General features: G+C 41.0%; 3 protein-coding genes across 5 annotated transcripts; 2 read left to right on the forward strand and 1 right to left on the reverse strand.

Annotated features, from left to right (window-relative positions):
* The first annotated feature begins 1,225 nt into the window (after positions 1-1,225).
* On the forward strand, positions 1,226-2,992 carry LOC115750633 (probable carbohydrate esterase At4g34215). The gene is made up of 2 exons (XM_048278945.1): positions 1,226-1,872; positions 2,579-2,992. Exons 1-2 carry the CDS (start codon positions 1,300-1,302, stop codon positions 2,774-2,776), a joined length of 771 nt encoding a protein of 256 aa, XP_048134902.1. The 5' UTR covers positions 1,226-1,299; the 3' UTR covers positions 2,777-2,992.
* Positions 2,993-7,858: 4,866 nt separating this feature from the next.
* On the forward strand, positions 7,859-11,977 carry LOC115750631 (D-3-phosphoglycerate dehydrogenase 1, chloroplastic-like). Its single transcript, XM_030688123.2, has 5 exons — positions 7,859-8,509; positions 9,542-9,918; positions 9,999-10,109; positions 10,191-10,286; positions 11,092-11,977. Exons 1-5 carry the CDS (start codon positions 7,960-7,962, stop codon positions 11,761-11,763), a joined length of 1,806 nt encoding a protein of 601 aa, XP_030543983.1. The 5' UTR covers positions 7,859-7,959; the 3' UTR covers positions 11,764-11,977.
* A 124-nt stretch (positions 11,978-12,101) lies between these two features.
* Positions 12,102-20,646, reverse strand: LOC115750632 (sodium/proton antiporter 1). 3 transcript variants are annotated; one of them, XM_030688124.2, is made up of 10 exons: positions 20,181-20,646; positions 19,018-19,188; positions 18,748-18,876; positions 17,430-17,606; positions 16,207-16,313; positions 15,344-15,464; positions 14,893-14,954; positions 14,494-14,796; positions 13,137-13,431; positions 12,102-12,739 (listed from the first exon to the last, which is right to left on the reverse strand). In XM_030688124.2, the coding sequence occupies exons 1-10, from the start codon at positions 20,460-20,462 to the stop codon at positions 12,620-12,622; spliced, it is 1,767 nt and encodes a 588-aa protein (XP_030543984.1). In that variant the 5' UTR covers positions 20,463-20,646; the 3' UTR covers positions 12,102-12,619. The 3 variants fall into 3 exon arrangements, with proteins under 3 accessions (XP_030543984.1, XP_048134506.1, XP_048134507.1); XM_048278549.1 differs by having other exon boundaries at positions 19,018-19,151; positions 20,181-20,306; XM_048278550.1 differs by lacking the exon at positions 20,181-20,646 and adding an exon at positions 20,142-20,172 and having other exon boundaries at positions 19,018-19,121.
* Between the last annotated feature and the right edge of the window lie 2,345 nt (positions 20,647-22,991).

Genomic DNA, 22,991 nt, shown 5'->3' on the forward strand with positions numbered 1-22,991 from the left:
AACCCGGAACCTATCTGTTGGAACAGGTTCTTCATTTTTTGGAATTTGGAACCTACCCGTCATACCTTAGAACTTAGAACCTTTTAGGTTCCAGGGTCGGTTCCAGGATACCCAAGAACCTATCAATTTTTTTATTTTATTTTCTTTTTTCATTTTTAGTTAACCAAAATAAGAGTGAACGGTACAACATATAAGAAAAAGTAGAAGCGAGTGGTTTTAGGTTCCGTATATATTACATTTATAACCTCAAACAAATCTATTGGAACACGTTTATCATTTTTTGAAACTTAAAACCTAAAAATTTGTTTGGCTCCGGATTATACACTCGGTATTGGACGGCATAGAACATTGTAGGATTGTGCAAAAACACATACCAAAAAAAATATAAAAATTTATTTTAGGATTTAGGGTCCGGGTTTCGGGTTCTAGGTTCTAGGTAGTGGAATCTAGAACCTACCCGTTGAAACATGTTCCTCAATTTTTGGAACTTGGAACCTATCTACATACCTTGGAACCTGGAACTAGACCGGACCCTACAAGTTCCGGTTTCGGGTTCTCGGTTCTACCCCGAAACCATGCTCACCCCTATTAATTAGATCTTTTAATATTTAATTGAACATTAATTAAAGGCCCTTTTTTTAATTAATTAACTCGAGCAGGCTGAATTAAGCTCCAAAAAGGCCCCGTGGGCTCTCTAATTTTCGGCACACATGCCCTCTATGCCAGCCAAATTTTCCTAATGGGTTCTAATCTATCTACATGTTAATTCGGGTCAATTTCCACCGCCGGTCCGATTAAATGCAAGATATAAATGAATACTAACATCTAAATGCTGACTTTATGGAAATTTTAATTACATATCCTTGCTAGGGACCGGGGGTCGGTCCATAATTTTTATGTGATGAATGGATAAACGAGACGTCAAAATTCAAGCGTCAATAATAATCCCACGTGCCGATCTTTGTACATTTCCAAAAGTTTGGCCGGTCCTTACTGAATTAAAATAAAAAGGAAAATGAGACACAAAAGATTCTTTTTTTAGTGAAGTGGCAAATTTTTCGCCCCTTTCTTCAATGTCTGACCTGTCTTTCACGGGAAGCTTCCTCCGAACGAAGAAGGTCAGACCGGACAGTCTGATGAGCGCGTACGGCCCACGCGACAAATAAAGAAGCTTCCCTATTTTTTGGATAAAAAATAAATAAATAAATAAAAATAAAGACTTCCTTCCTCCTTCCATTTTTGTTAGCCGAATCTCAATCAGGTCCTCCAAAGTCCAAATCCCCAACAAATCCCCTTCCCATGGCCACCGCTGCTTCCGCTCCGGCGCAACCCCCATCGCCGCCCCCACCCGCCGAGCACATCTTCATCCTCTCCGGCCAGAGCAACATGGTCGGCCACGGCGGCTTCACCCGCGGCCACGGCTGGGACGGGGTCGTCCCCCCGGAGTCCCGCCCCGACCCCTCCGTCCTCCGCCTCAGCGCCGCCCTCCTGTGGGAGGAGGCCCGGGAGCCCCTCCACCGCGACATCCCCACCGGGAAGACCCGCGGCGTGGGCCCGGGGATGGCCTTCGCGAACGCGCTGAGGGAGCGCGGCGGCGGGGCGGGGCGCGTGGGGCGGGTGGGGCTGGTGCCGTGCGCGGTGGGGAGTACGGCGATCCGGAAGTGGGCGCGCGGGGGGCACCTGTACGAGAGCATGGTGAGGAGGGCGAGGGAGAGCGTGAAGGACGGCGGGGAGATCAAGGCGCTGCTGTGGTACCAGGGCGAGAGCGACACGGCGGCGGAGCACGACGCGGAGGCGTACCGGGGGAACATGGAGGCGCTCATCAAGAACGTGCGCGGCGATCTCGGCCTGCCCTCCCTTCCCGTCATCCAGGTTCGTTCAGTCTGTCTTGTCCCCTCCACTCCACTGAGCTTTCAATCGCCATTGTTGAACAGAGCACTGCTCCCCTTTCGTGATTTTTTTTTTCTCATGGATAATTGCCTGAACTTTTTAACATGGTCTATAATTTTTAATTTGATTAATGCGATCTCTAAACTTTTTCTCAATTAGTAATATGATCGCTGCACTTTTGATATATATATTCAATTTAATTCGTGAATTATATGAAATTTTTCAACTTCGTCCTGCCAATAATTCAAGTTTGAAGATAAAATTGAAGATTTTTATATGATTTAAAGGCTAAATTGAATATGTATCAAAACTTCAGATATCACATTAGATAAATTAAAATTTCAAAGATAATATTGCATAATTGAATTATAGTTTAGGGATCAAATTAAATAAATTAAAAATTTAGAGATTACGTATGTATAAACATGTAATTTGTCTTCTGCCCATATTTTCTCACGAAGTCATCCAAGGGGGCTTAATCTTCACCATAAAAGGGAAAACTTCAGCCATTTGTAAATGAATACTGTGCTTAATTGGGCATGTGAATCTGAATTTGCCTAGAGGGTTTTGCCTGATTCCAAGTCAATTCGTGCAGAGAAACTTCTAAGAAATTAAATATGAATGCCAATACACGTTCTTTTAATCGGGCATATCTAATGACTAGCGCCCGAAACCGGATGCTGTGCAGGTTGCGATCGCGTCGGGGAACGAGAGGTACATGGACAGGGTGAGACGGGCACAGCTCGAGATCGAGCTCCCGAACGTCGTGTGCGTCGACGCGATGGGGCTGCCGCTCAATGACGACCACCTTCACCTCACCACTCATGCCCAAGTCCGCCTCGGCCACATGCTGGCCGACGCATACCTCCAGCATTTCGCACCGTAGCCCCGCCTTCCCGTCCTTTTTTACCTTTCATTCAAGGACTTTGATTCGTCGCGCGAGACTCGAGGACATTGATTTCGTAGTTGCGTGTTGTGGTGTGAGAGACTAATGATAATGTTTCGTCATCCCGTCCCTTCGGAGCGGGCCGGGTCGGGTTGGATCGGAGGAGGGGATTCTAAATGTGTGGATTAGGCACACGGCTTGCGTATGATTTGCCACGCGATTGAGCGTAAACGACTCCGAGCAGTTCTCAATTTTTTTTAAAATTTACAAGATTAGTTCTCATTTTTTGCAGGAACAACTCATCTCTTTGACAGTCTGAAAAAAAAAAAAAAAAAAAAAAAAAAGGGGGAACCATGAAGCATGAGCTGGCCTTTTGCTTAAGAAAGCAAATTAGATATTCTTCCTCTCACCGAATTCTGGGGCCCACCTGGGTGGAAGAATTCTAGTGATGCTGAGGTCTTGTGACAATGATTTTAAATTTTGACCTCAATAACAACTTTAAATTTATTTAATGTAGTTCATAAATTTTAACCCTATTGTCCTTGAATTTTTAATTTATTTAATTTAATTTTTAAAATTTTTAGTACATTTTTAATTTAATTTATGGATTATATGTACTTGTTTAATATTGTCTTTTCAAAAAAAAAAAATATTGTCTTTTCATTAATTTAAATTTAGAGATAATATTAAATATTTTTATACAATCTAAATTTATCCTTACTTCTTTGCAATGCCTATTTCTTATTGAGGTACAACCACCCACACCACGCTCGCTTAGCCAGCCACAGTGACGGAGATGCTCTCACTAAGTTCATCCTCTCCTTTGAATGCCAGAGATTTGGTAGGCTCCCTCCTAGCCATAGGGTCACAGGGAGGAGAGATGGTACATGGAGGTAGGAGTATCAACGGGCCGGGCCGGATCGGGTCGGGTCGGGTCTCGGCCAAGCTTGAGCCGGCCCGAAACAAAATAGTACCGAGCTCGACCCGGTCGACCCCGTGGTGGGCCGGGTCGGGTCGGGTTGTGCAGAATCTTGGCTTGATTCTTTTTTTTTTTCTTCTTTTTTGGAATCAAAATCAATTAACAAACCCATCAAATGAAAGAATATAAAAATAAAAAAAATAAATTAAAAAGAAAACATTAGTGTTAAAAAAAATCAAGCGGCGGGCCGGCCTGGCTCGACCCGGCACAAGTACTAAACCCGGCTTGAAAAGGCCCGAAAATTAAGTGAATTTTCGGGTGGGGCCGGGCCGACCCTTTTAGCGTGGGTGTTTTTTGACACCCCTGCATGGAGGTAGTGCAACGAAGGCAAAGGGAAGGTAGTTATCGGTGGCCGTTGTGGCCACAACTGGGTTGGTGGGCTTGAGGAAGAGGTTGATGTGGGCTCAAATATAGTTCGTTTTTTTTTTTTTTTGGGTTTTTTCATCTAGCAGTGGTTACTCGTGGCGGCTTCTTATTTATTGGCCGCCGGGATCTAGATCTCGCTGGTCACAGCCGGAATTGGATTCTGCGTTAAAGTTGGACAACTCCATTCATGGTGTGGCCCATAAAGAAGAAGAAGACAAGGGATAATGTCACAAAGAGTCATCAACTTTGGCCCAATATATAATGTGATTCATAAACTTTTAATTTGTTTAATATGATTCCTAAAAATTTAATTTGTTCAATGTGATCATTGAACTTTCAATACATATTCAATATAGTCCCCGAACTATATGAAAATATTCAACATTATCATTTCATTAATTTAAGTTCGGGAACAACATTAATATTTGCATATAATCGGGAATTAAATTGAAAATGTATCCAAAATCTAGGATTCTTATTTAATAAATTAAAAATTCATAAATTACATTACACATCGGATCAAATTTTAAAGCTTAGTTGTGTCATTTTTCCAATAAATAAATAAATAAATAACCGAAGAGAGAGTGGAGCAACGGAGAAGAGAGAGGTCCCGAATCAACCATTGGGCTGTCCGAGACCCGACCAGGCGAACGTGATGGGGCTGGACTATTCAATGTTTTCTCCGCCTGTTGCTTAACAAAGCAAATCAGATCGTCTCTGGGGCCCACCCAAGTGGAACAATTCCAGGATGCCGAGATCTTACACTAGACATAAAAAAGGAAGATCTTATCTTAACACGACCTTCGGTTTCTAGGTTTTCGTACGTGAAACCGGACAATGGACAGTGACAAGTCAATAGGTATGCGGGGCCGGGCATGTTGATAAAGAATTAAAAAGTAAAGACGTTTAATATTATATGTGTAAAGTTCGATTCTTGCGCTTTATAAAAAGAGGCAATGCAAAAGTCAGAAAGTAGAGTTAGAGATAAGACAAGATTAAAAAAAAAAAATTCAGAACAATGGCCATTACGCGACTCGAGGAGCGTCGTCCGATGCCTTTGCGATCACAAGATGCAGTTTTAAGCGTTCTAGAAGTGAAATAGAATTAAAACGACAAAAAAATAAATAAATAAATTTAGACATAAATGGTTATCAATATTGAAAGAATTTTTCATTGACTAAATAATTCAATCAATACAAACGATCGTTTTCGGGAAAAAGCTTACAACTTGTTTATTTTTCGCAAAATAAATAGAGCCTTGATTAGAAACTTTACGATAAAATGGCTGAGTAGACCTTAAGGACAGACATATTTTAGACGGCGAGTACTTTTATCATCATGGCTTCTTTACCTTGATAATAATGGAGAGAGGCTTGTCACACAAGGGAGTATACAATCGACAACACTCAAAGCAACCATCATCTGTGTATCCTTACAAGCACTTAAAAATGTACAGTGTTATCAATTATATTTTTTTTTTCAAATGAGAAATGATTATATGACTGCCTTTGAATTATTTTGAGATTAATAACCTGTTCTAGATTAAAAAAAAATAAATAATAGATAAAGTAAAATTACAACGGAGTTCACACCTTCAATAATTTGTGACCCATAATATGTTATTACTCTCGCAATCGCATAAAGATCATTATATTTGCAAAACCCTATTACCGATCTTCGAGTGTGGCATTCAACACTCCTGCAAGATTGACTTTGCCTTGTGCGGGGTAGCCTAATCAAGAATAGCTCGTGAATAGTTTCCGCTCTATAATTTCTCCAACATCCCGACCAACCGTATCGATCCCGGGATTTTTGGATGTTCATTTTCTTATCACTTCCTTACGGTACACATGAGACCAATCACGACAAAAAGAAAATCACGTGTTGATCATGTTGGATATTTTAGTAAGTTTTGGAATATTAAAAGCTATTGTTATTGTAAGGATGCTTTTATCGTCATCAATTTGTAATGTGTTTTGTCTGTTATTAATATGTAATGATTTTACAACGGCCTTATAACGGCTTTCCAATGGTCATATAAAGGTTTTCTAATGATTTTGCAACTGCCATTTAACGGCTTCATAACGTTTGATTTTATCTTCATAACACCTTCAACGGTTATTTTCTTTAATAGTGACCAATTGATTTATGATGATTTCTTAACCGCTCGATGTTTTTTTTTTTTTTTACATATAAATTAGACTTCAAGCCACAATTATTGGCTTTTGGATTGAGAAAGAGAAATTTTCATTTCTCTACACATCTTTCATTCTGTTGTCATTGGATCATACACATAACGTTGTTCCTTTTCCTTTTAATATTCAATGTAGAGTATAGAAGAAGGTGTGTTGCATATTGGAAGGACAGCCACTAGAAGCATATGACACTGAGGTTCGTATTTCAAGGAGCGAAATTATCCTTAAGGACAATGCTTACACGTCTTAAACAACTATTCTTGCTTTTCTTGTCTTTTCCAACATATTCTATGGTTGTTATTTTTTGTGTTATCTAACATTTTTTTCCAACGGATCACTCATATGCCGAAGCAAGATATATAATTTCTATTAAGATTCGCGTGGGATATCTAAATGATGACGGGATTGTGGTCGAGTGCCAATGGATGCGCAAGGGAAGTGTCATGTAATAACATCACAATACGTCTCGTCAAGCTATCTATCTAAGCTCAGTTTTCATGATCCGTGTTTCCCATGTTTATTTTTTTGGACGAAAGTGTTCCCTATCTTGGACGAGCAGATTTAGGCAACAAAGCGAGGCCCGATCCGACTCGCCCGTTTGGAAGTAGCCATCTTATGATCATTAGGTTAAAAAGTGACGTTTAGATAGCCAACTGAGAACCGGCCAGCACAGACAAAAATGTCAACATTCACTATGGTTGCAAGCAGGCATTCCACAATCTGTTGTGGAATCTTATTTTTTGCTTCCTAGTCAAATTAATATTTGGCAGCCTCTTGTGGCTAAAATGACGACATAGTGACGTGCCCATCCGGCTATGTCCAAGGTGTAAAAACTACATGAACAATTCAGCGCGCGTCTTTCCAAGAGAGAATTGGTCATTTGTGATTGCAAATTTTGTCGATTAGATAATTAGTTAGATATAAATCAAATTTAAAATTGAGGGTACAATTTTTTTTTTTCAAAAATGAATGATTTAAAAAATCTCTTTTTAATAATAATCGATTACATCGCTACAAAGAATAATCGGGCAATTTTTTTTTAAAATATACTTTTCAAATCATTTATTTTTCGTGAAAAAGAAAACGAAGTCCACAGATTAGATTATCTCATGAACGTCTAGCTAAGTTCCATTCAAATAATCCTTGTGTAAAACGAGTTTACGGGGTTTTTTTTTTGTAATTTAGCTTTTAATTAATTCCGGCCATTCTGTATCTTTATTTCATCCTTTTGGTACGGCGTATAGGAAATATTTGGTAGAATTTCTTCATCTAGGATTAAAATATAAATCACCAAGTAATTTGCTTTTTCCAAACTAATCTACTTGCTTGCACCTTTTAGCATTGAGATCTCTAAATGCTACTTGGGACCTTTTTAGTCTTTTTATATCCCAACGTTTCCTTCTTTGAAATTCGAGCATATTCTATGTTGTAATTTAATATTAATTAGTAAATAATTAATGATTAAACATTTTTAAGGAGGCAATCTCTCTCTCTCTCTCTCTCACCAAACCCACCACCAACAAAACATCAATCAAATCGAAAACCCCACGAACCATTGCACTTTCTCTCTCCTCGTTTTGTACTTTGCATCCCCAACACTTACTTACCTCCTCCCGCCGCCGCCGCCGCCGCCACAGCCGCCAATGGCCACCGGTTCTCTCCGCGCCGCCGCGGCGTCCCCTTCCCTAAACAAGCCGACCCAGCTCTCCCTCTCCTCCAAGCTCCCCCTCCACCCCTCCTTCTCCGTCCCCCTCCTCCCCCGCGGCCGCCACCATGGTGCCCCTCTCGTCGCTGTCGTCCGCTCCTCCCTCGACGCCAAGCCCACCGTCCTCGTCGCCGAGAAGCTGGGCGAGGCGGGGCTGGCCCTCCTCAAGGGCTTCGCCAACGTCGACTGCTCCTACAACCTCTCCCCCGAGGAGCTCTGCACCAAGATCTCCCTCTGCGACTCGCTGATCGTCCGGAGCGGGACCAAGGTGAACCGGGAGGTTTTCGAGTCCTCCGGCGGCAGGCTGAAGGTGGTGGGACGGGCCGGCGTCGGGATCGATAATGTGGATCTGTCCGCGGCGACGGAGCACGGGTGCTTGGTCGTGAACGCGCCGACTGCCAACACCGTCGCGGCCGCTGAGCACGCGATCGCGCTCTTGGCCAGTATGGCGAGGAACGTCGCGCAGGCTGATGCGTCCGTTAAGGCTGGTAAGTGTGTTGTTCCTTGTTGGTTTGCTGGTTCCGCGTTTCCTTAGTATCAGTGTCGTTTGATAGTCCTGTGACGCATTCCGTCGAGCACATGATGGTTTAACTTTGGCTGGATCTGTGTTCCGTGGGTGGGGTGTGGCGAGAAGTTTGGACGGAATCTGGAATCGGCTTCAACTACCAATTGATTAGAAATGGTCGAGAACCATATAAAAGTGCGCCCTTTTTCCTATTTTCACGTAAAAAAAGAATCTTGGGTGCAGATTGGGTTTGCTTTTTGTATGCCAATTTCAGAAAAGCAAGCTACCAGTGTTCTTTGGGCTTTAAAGGTCTAATAATATGATCTTTAAAGGTGAATCTAAGAGAATTAGTTCCTGAGTAATAGGTGAAGTGGAAAAGCTCCATATTGCTTTGGAAGAAGCTTGTACAATTTGGGAAGGGAATTTAAGGAATCTAGCATTATAAAAACTCGTGGGTTCAGTATAGCTAAGATTTTTTGCCATGTGCTGGGTTTATGAAGGTTTCAAGAGAAAAGGAATTGTATAGCGATAATTCATTTGAGTTTTGGGTTTTCAATTGTTAGTTTGTTTAATTTGTTTCAATAGACAAATACTGAACAGCCAAAGGTACCACTGAAGATCATGGGCGTCACTTGTCTTATCTGGTCATGTACGCAGAAACCTCTCTATAATTTTGTACCCCATTGCCTAAATTGCTTTCCCTGGGTGAAATTACTGTTGGACTGACCTGGATTGAATGAAAGCAATTCTCGAAGCTGGTGAGTCAAATCCAGGACTACCTTAAGCAGAGATGTGGATTGGCTGCTTGGTGGAGTAATGTATAGTATCCATTGTGTTGACCAAATTTGTTGGCACATGCCTTGTGTATACAATTTTCAGCTATTCAGGTCATTTGGATTTTGCCTTCTTATTTACATCAATGCTTAAGTTTACAGGGGACCAGACGAATTGCCAACATTTTCTTAAGGCTATATCAATATTGGTCTTTGCCAAATGTTTATTTTGCTTGATGCAGGAAAGTGGCAGAGAAACAAATATGTGGGTGTCTCCCTTGTTGGGAAAACGCTTGCCGTCATGGGTTTTGGAAAGGTTGGATCAGAAGTCGCACGTCGTGCCAAAGGTCTTGGTATGCATGTGATTGCACATGACCCTTATGCCCCTGCAGATCGAGCACGCGCAGTAGGGGTGGATCTTGTGGGCTTTGATGAAGCCATAGCAACTGCAGATTTCATTTCTTTACACATGCCCCTGACACCTGCTACATCAAAGGTTCTCAATGATGACACCTTTGCAAAAATGAAGAAAGGAGTTCGAATTGTCAATGTTGCTCGTGGAGGAGTGATTGATGAAGAAGCTCTTGTGAGAGCATTGGATGCTGGAATTGTTGCTCAGGTATTGCTATCTTCTATCTGAAATGTTGATTTTGCTTCTTGTTGCCTTGGGAGGTGAATTACATACTTGCCTTGTTGCAGGCGGCGCTTGATGTCTTCACAGAGGAGCCACCAGCAAAGGACAGCAAGTTGGTACAACACGAGAGAGTCACGGTGACCCCACACCTTGGAGCCAGTACCATGGAAGCACAGGTTTGGGAACAGTTGCTACTTAGCTGACTATAACTTTCTCTGCGTAATTAGAATGCATAAAATGGTCACTTAACATGCCAGGAAGGAGTGGCTATTGAAATTGCTGAAGCTGTTATTGGAGCTCTAAAAGGAGAGTTGGCTGCTACTGCAGTTAATGCGCCAATGGTTCCTGCTGAGGTATCAAGAACTTCTACAACTTGGCTGCTTGGCATCTCTCTGAGTCTGCTTTCTACTTTTTATCCTCCAGTCTGTTTCCTCTCAACATTCAATATTTGCTCTCAGTATTTGACTTATCATTATCATGGCTTGGGCTCTGATGCATAATTGTTGTGATTGAACTTGCTTGATATGTAATGTGGAGGAAAATGATTACCAGTGCTCACTAGAAGTTTGATCTTTCTTGGCAAAGATTTGTTCTGAAGTGATTGATTGGAAATGTGCAATATGTGTACAATTGTTTAATTTCGTTGATGTTTGTCTTTGGCCTTCCTCTCTCTCTACATGATGAACAGAGGAAGTGAGTTTTTGAAGACCGTAAGATATGCTGCCCCTACTTACTTGATGATTAATGTGGAGGAGAATGATTATCAGTGCTCACTAAAATTTGATCTTTCTTGGCAAACATTTGTTCTGAGGTGATCGATTCGAATTGTCCGATGCGTGTGCAATTGTGTGATTTTGTTGATGTTCGGCTTTGGCCCAAATCCAGCTTCCTCTCTGGACAGGATGAACGGGGGAAGTGAGTTTTTGAAGACCGTAAGATATGCTGCTCCCTGGTCAATTCCTGTAGATCACACATAGGGTAGCTACTAGGGATTCAATCATGAGTGGGTCAATATTGTGGTGTGATAGACAAATAACTGTGGATGATTTTGATCCCTGAGGGTGCTTTGTTTAAGATCCAGAAGGCAGGACCAGGTTCAAGATATGCTTGAGTAACATAAATTTTGACTTTCTTTATATATTTCCTTTTTGGCCCCAGGTTCTTACAGAGCTGAAGCCCTTTGTTGTACTTGCTGAGAAGCTGGGGAGATTGGCCGTTCAATTAGTTGGCGGTGGGAGTGGCGTAAAAACAATAAAAGTGACGTACGCTTCTGCAAGAGCACCTGATGATCTCGACACTAGACTACTCCGTGCTATGATTACTAAGGGTATAATTGAACCCATATCCAATGTCTTTGTGAACTTGGTCAATGCAGATTTCACTGCTAAGCAGAGAGGACTGAGAATAACAGAGGAGCGGGTCATCTTAGATGGTTCACCAGAGAGTCCTCTTGAGTATATCCAGGTTCAGATTGCAAATGTGGAATCAAGATTTGCCAGTGCCATATCAGATTCTGGGGAGATCACGGTTGAGGGGCGGGTGAAGGATGGGATTCCACATCTCACAAAGGTGGGATGTTTTGAAGTAGATGTGAGCTTGGAGGGAAGCATCATATTGTGCAGGCAAGTTGATCAGCCAGGAATGATTGGCAGAGTGGGAAGCATTTTGGGAGAAGAGAATGTCAATGTCAGCTTCATGAGCGTTGGCAGGATTGCACCGCGAAAGCAAGCCGTGATGGCAATTGGAGTTGATGACCAACCCAGCAAGGAGACACTGAATAAGATTGGGGACATTCCTGCGGTTGAGGAATTTGTTTTCCTCAAGTTGTAATGTGGGTTATGAGTTATAGTGCTACGTTCATACTCTTTCGTCATTCTTAGCCGCTGAGCATGGTTTGCACATCTTGCTCTGCGATTTTGGCTGAGACTTTGGCGTTTTGTAATAATATTAAGGTAGAGAGGGGAACAATCATCAAGCGTTGCGACGAAGATTCTGTCCTTTATTAAGTTGCTGTTTGCCTGAATCAACTGCTCTTTGTCAATAAGTTCATACAAGTTATAAAAGGTAAAGAATTTGCCTCAATCCAGGATTCAACATGTTTCTCCTCCCTCTCTCGCGGTCGTTATTTTCTCCCATTAAGTCCTTATATGTTAGTAGCTTTCATGGTCTTCAGGATTCGTCTCATTTTGATTTAGGAATAGAAGAATATCAGAATACAAAAAGACAAATCACTTTCAGACACAATACGTTGAATGAACAGTAAAATCCAAAGAATCCCTGGAGTCTGGTTTAAGTCCGTACTGTCCTGATGTGTTAGGTGTACAACGTTTGACTCCATATACATGATAACTCCTGGAATTTCTGCTTCGGTATGTTTTACTGAAGTACAATCAGTCTTTTTCATCCGGTAACTTTTAGCATGCCGAACCTTATTGCTTTTATCAGCCATCATTACACAGTAAAAGAGAGCAGAAACAAAAAAAACAAGAAAACCTTTTGCACCGCCAGCCGCGATAAGCTCTTTCTGACGTAGCCTACGTTCTCAGAGAATCCAATCTCCATTTGGTATGGTACATGCCGCTCGAGCTCCATAGTAGATCAACAGCAGAGCAAGTAACCATTGTCTTGGAAGAGACGGCCTCTGTTCCATCTCCGAAATACTAACTCCATGCTCGGGAAATAGTTTTCATGAGCCAGAAAGAAACGGGACATGAGCCAGAGTTGTTGGAAGAGAGATGTTGAGATTATGAATGGCTAAATAGGCAGCAATCCCAGCAGCATAGCCCGCAAAGGCAAAGCCGCTCACCTGTTCCCACAAGAAAAACATTGACCATATTTGAATTTTCTCACTAAGAAAAAACGAAAACGACCCAATCTTCAGTAGTATCGAAATTGAACTTGACAGTTCTGAAAACTGTAAATTTGGGAATTTAGCACATTAGCTTTTTCTTTACCTCGCCACACCCTTAACTTGTCTTAAGCATGTTAGTCACATAAGCATGCAGGTGGTCGGTGAATCACAACCGAGCCCGGGAACCAAATCATTTCAACACATCCACTTACAGAGGCACTATACTAGATTTCGCAGTAGCCTTTGCCGATATTAAGTGAAAACTGGTTCAAAGTTCAAAACCTTAAGTAAACCTAACCAACCAAAAGAACAAAACAATAGGACTTGGAGAAACTCAAGTAGTGCAGAGTACCTTTCGCAAGTACCAAAAGAAGTCCACCTTTTCCATCCCCATAAATGCCACACCAGCTGCCGAGCCAATAACTAGCATGGACCCACCAGTGCCAGCGCAAAAGGCAACCAGCTGCCAAAACTCTGAATCCTGCGGGAATGAGATCAGATCATACATCCCCATTGTTGCAGCAACCAGCGGAACGTTGTCAATAATTGCAGAAACCACCCCAATTGACCCAGCAATCAGTTCGACATTAGGTATATGTGCATCAAGGTAATTCGCCAACTCCCTAAGAATTCCTGCTGCCTCCAGGCTACAGACAGGTAAATGTCAGAAACCATCCATAACTGGGAGTTTAAAATACGCAAGTCAACATGTAGCATATAAGATTCTCATGACTCTCAGCAATAAAGACTTGAGGTTATTGGGATATGGGCATGCAAAGGAATCAAGGGTGGAAAATAAAAAAATATAAAAAAAACAGTTTTTTAGAATTTCTTTTCCTTGTAGGAAGAATAGGATCGAAAACTCAATGGACTTCATCCATTATATATTCTCACTAAATAGATGGAGCACTTTTGATAGTTTCTCTTTGCAAAACTCACCAAATGTTTATCTCGAGTTCTCTGTAAGATCTCATGAAAGCAGTACATGATCAAAATGGTCTAGCAATTTTCAACCACTATGCACGTTTGCTCACCATCATAACTTAAATTAAAAAGACTAATTGAGTTGCGCAAACAGTAAACAAGACCTACACCGGCTTGTTATGCTACTGTTGGCAGGAGAAGCAAAGATAGTACTCGTCAGATGATCCATATGAAATCGCATTTGAGATGTGGGAAAAAGAAGGAAGTTGTAAAACCCCAATCCCAAAAAGAACTGATTGGCTTAGTGGTTTAAGGAGCGCAAGTGTCTGTAAGGATTAGACCCAAGGCATATGTTCAATTCCCATGTCAACTGGGGACAACACCATGTTTCTAGGATTTGGCTGGCTTCTTACTGATCAATGAGGTAAGTGTACTTCACGAGCCCCATTTCAACTACTTGAGGTGGTTTTTTTGCTGTCATAATGGGAAAATATCAGGCACTCGTTTAGTGCAGATTCAAGTGGACAATATGGTAAGTAACTTGAGTTCCAATGGAAAGCTTGACAGAATATTATGGCTTGCAAAGATACATTGATTATGTTCATGTTCCTGCGCACACAAAGAATGTCTCTGCATGTCCGTGTACAAGTGAGAATTTGCGTGCAGATTACTTCATCAATTGTCTTATCATAATCAACTTAATAACAAGAGGTGATGATATTAATCTTCTGAATAAATGATGAGTAGTAAGTAGAAAGAATGCCCTCGCTTCATTAACACCTTACCTGCTCACAGATAACAGAATTCCGAGGAAGAAAAGGGCTCCTTGGGTGTCGATCCGAGATAAAGCCTGTGGTACTTTCAACCTTTGCCGCTCGGATTCACCATAATGAATTGCATCTGTTAGAATCCAAAGAACTCCAAGTCCGAGCAACATACCCATGTAAGGAGGCAGACCGGTCAAAGCTTTAAAAACTGGAACAAATATTAGTGCGCCAAGACCCACAGAGAAAACAAGCTGTCCTCGAGGAGCCACCTGTTCAAATGCCAAAACATCGGCAGACTCCTGTCCCTTCCCGTTAACTTCACTGTTAAGGATAAAAGAAACCAACCTCACAACTCTAGAAACAAATAGTAGGAGCTAATTAACATTAGGCATATGGCTGGACATGCTAGCAGAGTACCTGGTAAGGGACAAAAGAGCCAGTGGCACAGCTAGAGAAACTGCCGATGGGATGAACAAATCCTGCAATTAACATATTCTGTTGCAGTCTTGAATGGGCACCAAAAATATGAAACACTACTGCAGTAGACAGTTCATACAACCGTTGATGTTGTCATTGTTCGAGCAAACTGAATTTCCAATGCCAAGCCTTTCAGTTCATATTCCAACTTTCGTTGATGTTGTCAGAGCATGAGCAAACTTGAGCAGAGTATTACTATAAATGGTTAAATAAAGCTAAAGATAAGTAGGGCATATTCAATCACTAGACAAGGTTAACTGTCTTCTGTAGTATGCTTTCCCCCATTTCATTAGAGTTTTTAGAAATGCACTTGAATCACTGGCAGCAAATTTATGTTATTGCACTGCATGGGGTAAGAAATCCTGTATGAGAACAAGATAAAAATGATGACCTTCATTGTCTGCAGTGTGGATATCTGACCGTGAATCCAAAGCATAGTGGTGGTAACATCACCTATGGGAGTCCAGGAACCACCAGCATTTGCGGCTATAACCACAACAGCCCCAAGAAGCCTGCGGACATACAGTGGAACATGGTAAACAGACGTCAAGAAGATAGCTCAAAGCATCAGAGAAGTGGTGCATAGTGCTGTCAACAAATCCTACCAAAACTGAATGGAAAGGAAAAAGTTCAGCCAAAAATTGGAAAAATAGAAACTGCTAGAATCAAAGAGTGCAAAGAGTGCTTAATTAAAACAAGTGCCCCACACCAACTCCCCACACCCCCCCGCCGGGAGCACCAGCAAACTGCTCTTTTATGCATTGTAAAGCAATGGCTAAATCAACCAGTAGCATATATCACTAAGATTTTTTTTTTTTTGGTCGGAACGTATATCACTAAGATTGAAACGGTAGATATGTGGTCATCTCACTTCCTTCAATCACTAGTCAATGTCGTCTGATAGTTGCATTTATTATAGTTATAACTTCAATACTTGACACAGATAAGCTATCTCTACTTAAAATATAAAGCTTAATAAAAGGAGGCTAACTACTAAAGTTATGATGATTACAATAGCAACTTGTGGCTCGTTCTTATTATAGAATGATCATACTGTTTCACAATGGTATAAAGACAAGACAATCCTTCATATGAACAGAATATCCTATCAAAACAGAAAGGGCACAGCCTTAATAGACAGGAAGTACTTAAAAAAAGACCCAATTGAAGGAAACAAAACACCCAACAACCACAAAACAAGCAACAAATGTTAAGATGAGGACTTCATGACAATCTGAAAATGTTGTAACATACTTGCGGTATTCAGAAGGAGGTGCTAGCTTCCGCAACAAAGACACCATGACAATCGTAGATGTCAAATTGTCCAGGATAGCACTTAGGAAAAATGTCACAAAACCAACCTGAAAATCCAAAAGTTAAAGGTCAGCACCACAATGAATTGAGAGGGTTTGATACTCAATTAGTCTCACACTTGTTCAGAGTTAGACATTGAGGTATCTCAAATGTCCATGGGAACGATAAAAGAAGTCATCTAAACTATTGTGAATATCAGTTGCCTTGCCTCCTTTCTACTTCCTAAAAGGGCTGAAGCCAGTTCTACCGATTCAATCTAGAAGGCAAATGGTTATCCTCCGGATGTCCTTGTCTTCCGTTAGAACTAAACACTAAAGCATCTCATGTTAAACAGGCTTAATTTCTCCACTGGCCAAAATTTCACCAGCTATGTTTAATTATGTCCACATAGAGTTGATCAAGCTGATCGACCCATTCAATGAATTTTACTTGTTGTAATTGCAGTACTTTCAAATGTCCTCCTCCACCTGTACCATCAGAAGCAATGTTAATGGCAAGTTCACCCCCTCTTTCAAGTCCTTCAGGAGTTCGGATGCTTATCGGAATTCAGATCACAGTCACCTCACTTTAGTTAATTTGGTATTTCAATGGGCTCCAATTAGGGCTTGGCATTACTCAATAGATGTGCAAAGCTGACAGGAGCACTGAATCAATCACAATATGCATCACTTCCAATTTAAAAACAAACCATAGCCATTTATGCAACCTTCAACGCTTAATGTGATCATTCACACGACGGAATTTCTCAATAGTTTCAAACCAGAATTGCTACAACCCTTCCTTTCTTTATTTTAAAAGAAAAAGAAGCTTAACTAACATAAAGTAAGGGATACATGCTAGGGGTGGCAATTTGTGTCATGTCATCGTAATCGTGACTTTTATCAAATGGATAAAAACATGCCAATCTGCGTCAGTTTCAAATCAAACCATGTCCTGTCATGATCGGGGTTCGGATTTTCTCATAGCAAATCCATGATGTGCACTCATGATGTTTTAGAATTGCCATCCCTAGTGCTATTTAGTATTTGAGAAGACAATATGAACCAGGTAAAGTGGTTTGAACTGAAGGTTCAATTATATATTAACAGGAGTTCCCATCGCAATACCGACTAAACAGTTAAAAAGGATTCTTGAAGACACTGTGAGGGCAGAAATGCACCTACCGCCCAGAGAAGAGTACGCGGTTTCCGAGAGGTTATATTGTCGGTAACCAGCTTGAATCCTTGATGAGCATCTACTATCTCCACGATGGTCATTGCACCAAGCAAGAAAAAGACTATCTCACTGACTTCAGCTGATGCATGTCTCAGCTCTGAGACAGCTACATCAGTTGATGGAGCCTAGGCAAGTAGAAATACGAAATATCACAACTAAATATAGTTAAGAAAATACAAACAATCATCATAAACAAAAGTTCGGTCAAGGGAATGTGAAACATGATTACTACCAACAAATAAAAGGAAAGTGCGCAGCTCAACTTAACATTTAAGTATTTGAAGGTAGTTTCACAGGAGACCTGAGAAAGAGCAAATCACGTACGATACAAGAGCAAGTGTTAAGAAACCTCCACCATTCTCTGATCTAGAGAACGAAGGATAGTTAAAGGTACTTTAATTAAGTATTCTTCGTGTTATGATCTTCCACAGTCAAGGAAGAAAATGCAATAGTTCCATGAACAATAACTTAGACTTAGATGGCTATAAAAGAAAATATAAAGGCAGTATAGCCAATTGTTAATGACCTTTTGTGCTTGATAATCACACCGTTCTTCGTCAACTTCTTGGAAGATAGAAATTTTTTTACAGGCTTCCTTGCCAAGAGAAGGAAGGAAAACACAAGGAGAAACATAATTAACTGATCAGAGCTGAAGCTAGGTGCTGTTCATTGACCATAACTTTTCTATTGGGTATCACAAAATGAAAGAAATACCATGAAGAAGATATCTGCAGCCTTCCTAGAGCAGTACATCCTCCCATATACATTAGCATTTTCTCAGAGAGAAAAGCACTTTTCAACAGAAATTCTGCAATACAAATGGTAAAACTTAATTCGGAATCTATATCTACACTTGGTGTGTCCTAAGCTTTGCCAGGGAACACTTTTGCTACATATGCTAAATCCTCTCCAGATACTTAATTAGATGTTTCAAGATCTATGAGCTGGAGAAGTATACTAATTTCAAAAGCAGCCCTTAAAAGAAATCACTTCTAGCTTAACATGACTGATAAACACATAACGTAACTTTACCATTTTAATTTAGGCGTCACAATGCCAAATTAGATTCAACTAGAATAGCGAGAAGAGAAAATTTAAACAAACATGCTACCACACCATGCTTCGAATAAATTTTGGCCCATTATGCGCCAAATTGTAAAGAGAATATCTGTGTCAGTGTGATTAAACAATGAAGAATGAGCCTATAACAATTACAGCAACTGGCTCGTACAGACATCAGTAACCACAACTTCATGTGAAGCTTACCCCGATACTTCGCACAACCCATAAGCTCACAGCCATCAATAATCCCACTCCACTTTTATTGAAGGCTAGAGATTCTTCAAAGATTATGCCTGCATATCCTAATACAAACAAAATCGCCATAGCAAGATCCTGAATCACGATATCAACAAAATTGAACGACGTTATGAAGTATTCACACTGCATATATAAGAAAGTCTGTGCTACATAATGGCATCCACTACATCAAAATTCCCCAATGAGGAAATTCGCAACAGCACGGGTGAAACCAACCTGATTAGCAGCAACCCATGAGTGATTAATGGCCACAGCTCCTGTAGCAGCTGCAGCAAAAATTGCTAGAGCTTTTACCAAATCAGTCTCAGGTTGATACGAAGCTTCAAATTCTTGTGAGCTTACTTCATCAACTGAACATAGGGGATCACATGACCCAGAAGTAAGGTCCTAATGATACAGTAGCAGGTTAACAATAGTATAATTAAATAGCATGTAAGAAAGTTTCTTAAGAAGATTAACAATGCTTTAACTTAAATATACAAGAAGGGCATGCAGTCACTTCTATTTGGCGAGTGCATTAGCAGACTCTACTATGTACAGGAAAAAATAGATTAATAATGCTTTAACTTAAATATACAAGAAGCGCATGCAGTCACTTCTATTTGGTGAGCGCATTAGCAGACTCTACTATGTACAGGAAAAAATTTCATATTAGTACAGTTATCATCAGCCAGAACTTCTTTCTTCAAGACTCATCCCTTACGATATCTATCTCACGTTTAACTCATTAATGCATCATCTTGTGGTCTTTGGGATCCAATAGCAGACTCCAATTATGGCCTCTCTCCAAGATAAAGGAAACAAACACTCGTCTCTGTCCTTCCACTGCTCTACATTGCAAAGCCGAAACATAATTAGTGAAAGCATTTTTTTCCCCTCATCCTGCATTGGCCACGAAGAGAAAAACTCAAATTGCATATGAGTGCACTACTTCATTGTCCCATTGAGCTGTCCAGAGACAGAACAAACCAACTAGTGTAAGCATCCACATTCAATTAGAACCGTTTATGACAAACCAGAGACCCCGTCGAGTGTGACTCAAATCTTCCTCATAAGCCCCAACATCTTTCGCTTTTTTATTTTTTTGGTAAGATTTTTCAAAAAATTAATTTTTTAATTACCGAGGTATCCGGGCCAGCTTGCGCACATCTCGACTATTCTTCAGGAAAATTAGCACGGTAATCCACCGCCATGCCTCACTTAAATCACAGATACTCAGCTGCGGAATCGAATATGAGATCACTGAGCCTAATCACACAATCCCAAGTGCTCCCTGACCAACTGAGGCACGCATGGGTGGGTGTCTTTCGAAAAAATTATTCATCTCTGAAGAACCGAAGAAGTCGGATAATCAGAAGAAAAGAGCAGGCGAGAACAACCTTAAACCGCATCTCGGAATTGGGTTGAGCTTGCTGTTGATCAACCGAAGAAGAAGATGACGACGACGACGACGACTCCTCTTTGGCTTTCTCTTCAGCTCGAGCAAGAATGCCACTTCCGAGCAGTCTCGAACCTCTGGTGCCACACAAAGATGAGCCAAACAGAGACTTGGAAGAGGGAAGTGAAGGGTGGGTGCGAAGAAGGGAAATGTGTGACGGCGGAAGCAATTCGTGCCTCTTGAAGAGGTGGGAAGGGGTGGTGCCGATTGAGAAAGACGCCATTAAAGTTTCTTTTCCTGGAGGAACCGAAGTACAAGAGGGAGGACAAGAAACCCAGAAACGGTGGTGCTTTGGAAATTTCCTTGAAGTGACGACTGATTAGCAAAGACTGAAGAGGCGAGCAAATTGCATGGAATCTGCGAAAGGATAAAAGACGAGAAGCGTCATTTGGGATTGGGCGAGTGGCAATGAGAATGGCTGGCCACGCCGCCACGGTCTCTGTGGATCAATGGGAGGGCGTGGAATTAGTGACTCTCGGCGTGGAAATAGTACTTCCTTGGTGGCATCAGGGCATTGGAATATCTGCCCCGATTTCATATGGTCCCGGGTCGGGCTTTAGTCAGGTTAAGCGAGAGAAAAATCCACAAAAACTTATTTTTGCTTTGGGTCGAACCAAAGAAACTTATTATTTTTTTTGGTTGGAAAAGAAACTTATTTTTGAGCAAAAAATGTAATGTTTCTAGAAAATGTTTTGGATCACGCTTTTTTCACTGCTCATTTGGCTTAGACACTCTCTCTTTTTGTACTTTGACCATATTATCTCTTATGTGTGGCACACCACTCTATAAAAGTAGCCTCTTGTTTTTGTTTGGTCAACTTTTTTTTCGATCAAAGAAACTTTTTTTTATTTTGTTTCTGTTTTTTTTCCTCAATGGTCCCTCTTTCTTTCTTTCTTTTTTTCTTTTCTTTTCTTGCATTTGACATCTTGTTATCGTTGCTTTCGCTCAAGAAGGAAGACAAGGCTGTAAAAGTCGTGCCCTCGGTTTCTTAGGAATTTTTTCACTAGCAATCTCCTGAGTACAAGGAGTGTGTTGCCTTAATGTTGTATTAGCTAGTTAAGAATATTGGAATTGCCAGATTCAGTGTGAGTGCTTCAGCAAGTCAAATATACAAGGAATTCGACATTAAGACGGAGGCAGTTATTGCTTCATCCAAGCAAGTGTCTAAGTCTAAGTAGTAATGTGTTTATCTTGGTTTTTTTTCTTGAGATTTGGGTATTTGGAGTGGAGTTTAGATGGAGACGCTGCCCTTCAATAGGTCTCTTACGCTTCAATAAAGGAGAACTATGGAGTTTTTGACCGCTTGAATTTCCTCAATGCAGCGAAACATAGATTTAGGATGGAGTAGAGTGAGTAGCATTACATTTGTTAAAACACCTTGAACTTCTTCTTCCCGAGATTTGTATCGACTTGTGGTTGAAGCACATTTATCCTTCATTTGCATCCTCTTTGCAAAAGTTAAATGATTTAAAGTGTGTTAAATCTCACTTCAAACCATGTTTGCTCTTAAAATAAAATTATTTTTGTTTTGCCTGAAAATAAGAATTCTTTTAGCAGAGAAAGAGAATTAATAAAAGAGAGTTGCCTTTCTCTCTTCTCCAGCCACACATGTGTCACTATTAGGGAGATGTAGAAAGAAGAGAATAGCCTGCAAGAGAGAAAATCGAGAAAAAGTCTCAACAGCCAAGAACTTAGACAAAAGTAAATGAAATGGCGCAATGCATTGGGATTTTTGTGTGATCGCAAAATCCCTCTTAGGCTAAAATAAAAATTTTATTGAATAGCAATAAGGCCTGCAATGCTATACGAAGCTGAATGTTGGCCAGCACAAATGCAATGTGATGTCTTGAAATTCAGTTGACTGTAAGAAAATTTCAGATTCTAGCGTGTAAAGTGAAATTTGATCTTGAGGTTTTAATAGTCGATGATTGGCTATTCCGGAGCGTTTGTCATAAAAAAAGTCAAGTTTGAATCGTCAAACTTTGACTCGTGATATCGAGACTAGTCGCACGTAAAATTTAATCTTGTTCGAATTTTAAATGTGAAAATTTCCATTTCTATCCTCAGTCGATTGAGCCAAATGACCGACCGTTGCTCATTTATAAAATTTCATTTTTGCCCTAAGATTTATGAGAATAAGACAAAATTAGTTAAGTTAATAAAAAATTTTATTTTGTTATTAGGACCGTGGACCCTTTCTTTTTCTCTCATTCGGTTACCAGTTACAACAACCGAATGTTTTGTTTTTTTTCCTCTTCTTTCCTTTCTCTCTCCTAGTCCTACTTTTGCAGCCATTCATCCCCTCTACCTTTAACCTTTTTCATGATATCATCGCATGCTCATGTCACCCGCAGGTTTCCTTTTTGTGGCCCACGTGCCTTCCTTTTCCCTCGCACCTCTCTCTCTTTTTCTAGTGAAGCGACAGAACACACCCCCCCAACGTTGTCCTCTTCAGCTTCTTCCTTCCGCTCCTACCTTCTTCTTCCTTTTTTATTTTCTGGTTCGTGCACGATCTTCCCCTCCTGCTCACGCCCACTGACGACACCACCGCACCTCCGCCTCACTTCGATGTTGTCACGCCTCCCTCGAACTTCCGATTTTGCTGTCATGCGACCCTATAGGCCGCGATAGGGAGCTAACGTGGCTTGCGCCACTGTTAGGGATGAGCGGTTTCGGGTTCCTTACGGGTTCCACCCGGAACCCGAAACCTACTCGTCAGAACAGGTTCCTCATTTTTTGGAACCCGGAACCT

The sequence above is a fragment of the Rhodamnia argentea genome, chromosome 5 (genome assembly GCF_020921035.1).
Source record: "Rhodamnia argentea isolate NSW1041297 chromosome 5, ASM2092103v1, whole genome shotgun sequence".
Classification (NCBI taxonomy): domain Eukaryota; kingdom Viridiplantae; phylum Streptophyta; class Magnoliopsida; order Myrtales; family Myrtaceae; genus Rhodamnia; species Rhodamnia argentea.

Bases quoted from the DNA above. Each gene is read 5' to 3' on its own strand.
- LOC115750631 (XM_030688123.2), top strand. From the start codon at position 7,960: ATGGCCACCGGTTCTCTCCGCGCCGCCGCGGCGTCCCCTTCCCTAAAC. The intron at 8,510-9,541 runs GTAAGTGTGTTG...TGCTTGATGCAG, and splicing joins TGATGCGTCCGTTAAGGCTG to GAAAGTGGCAGAGAAACAAA. The intron at 9,919-9,998 runs GTATTGCTATCT...GCCTTGTTGCAG, and splicing joins ATGCTGGAATTGTTGCTCAG to GCGGCGCTTGATGTCTTCAC.
- LOC115750632 (XM_030688124.2), bottom strand. From the start codon at position 20,462: ATGGCGTCTTTCTCAATCGGCACCACCCCTTCCCACCTCTTCAAGAGG. The intron at 18,877-19,017 runs GTTGGTTTCACC...ATCGTGATTCAG, and splicing joins CATGGGTTGCTGCTAATCAG to GATCTTGCTATGGCGATTTT. The intron at 15,465-16,206 runs GTATGTTACAAC...GTATGTCCGCAG, and splicing joins CCTCCTTCTGAATACCGCAA to GCTTCTTGGGGCTGTTGTGG.
- LOC115750633 (XM_048278945.1), top strand. From the start codon at position 1,300: ATGGCCACCGCTGCTTCCGCTCCGGCGCAACCCCCATCGCCGCCCCCA. The intron at 1,873-2,578 runs GTTCGTTCAGTC...GATGCTGTGCAG, and splicing joins CCTCCCTTCCCGTCATCCAG to GTTGCGATCGCGTCGGGGAA.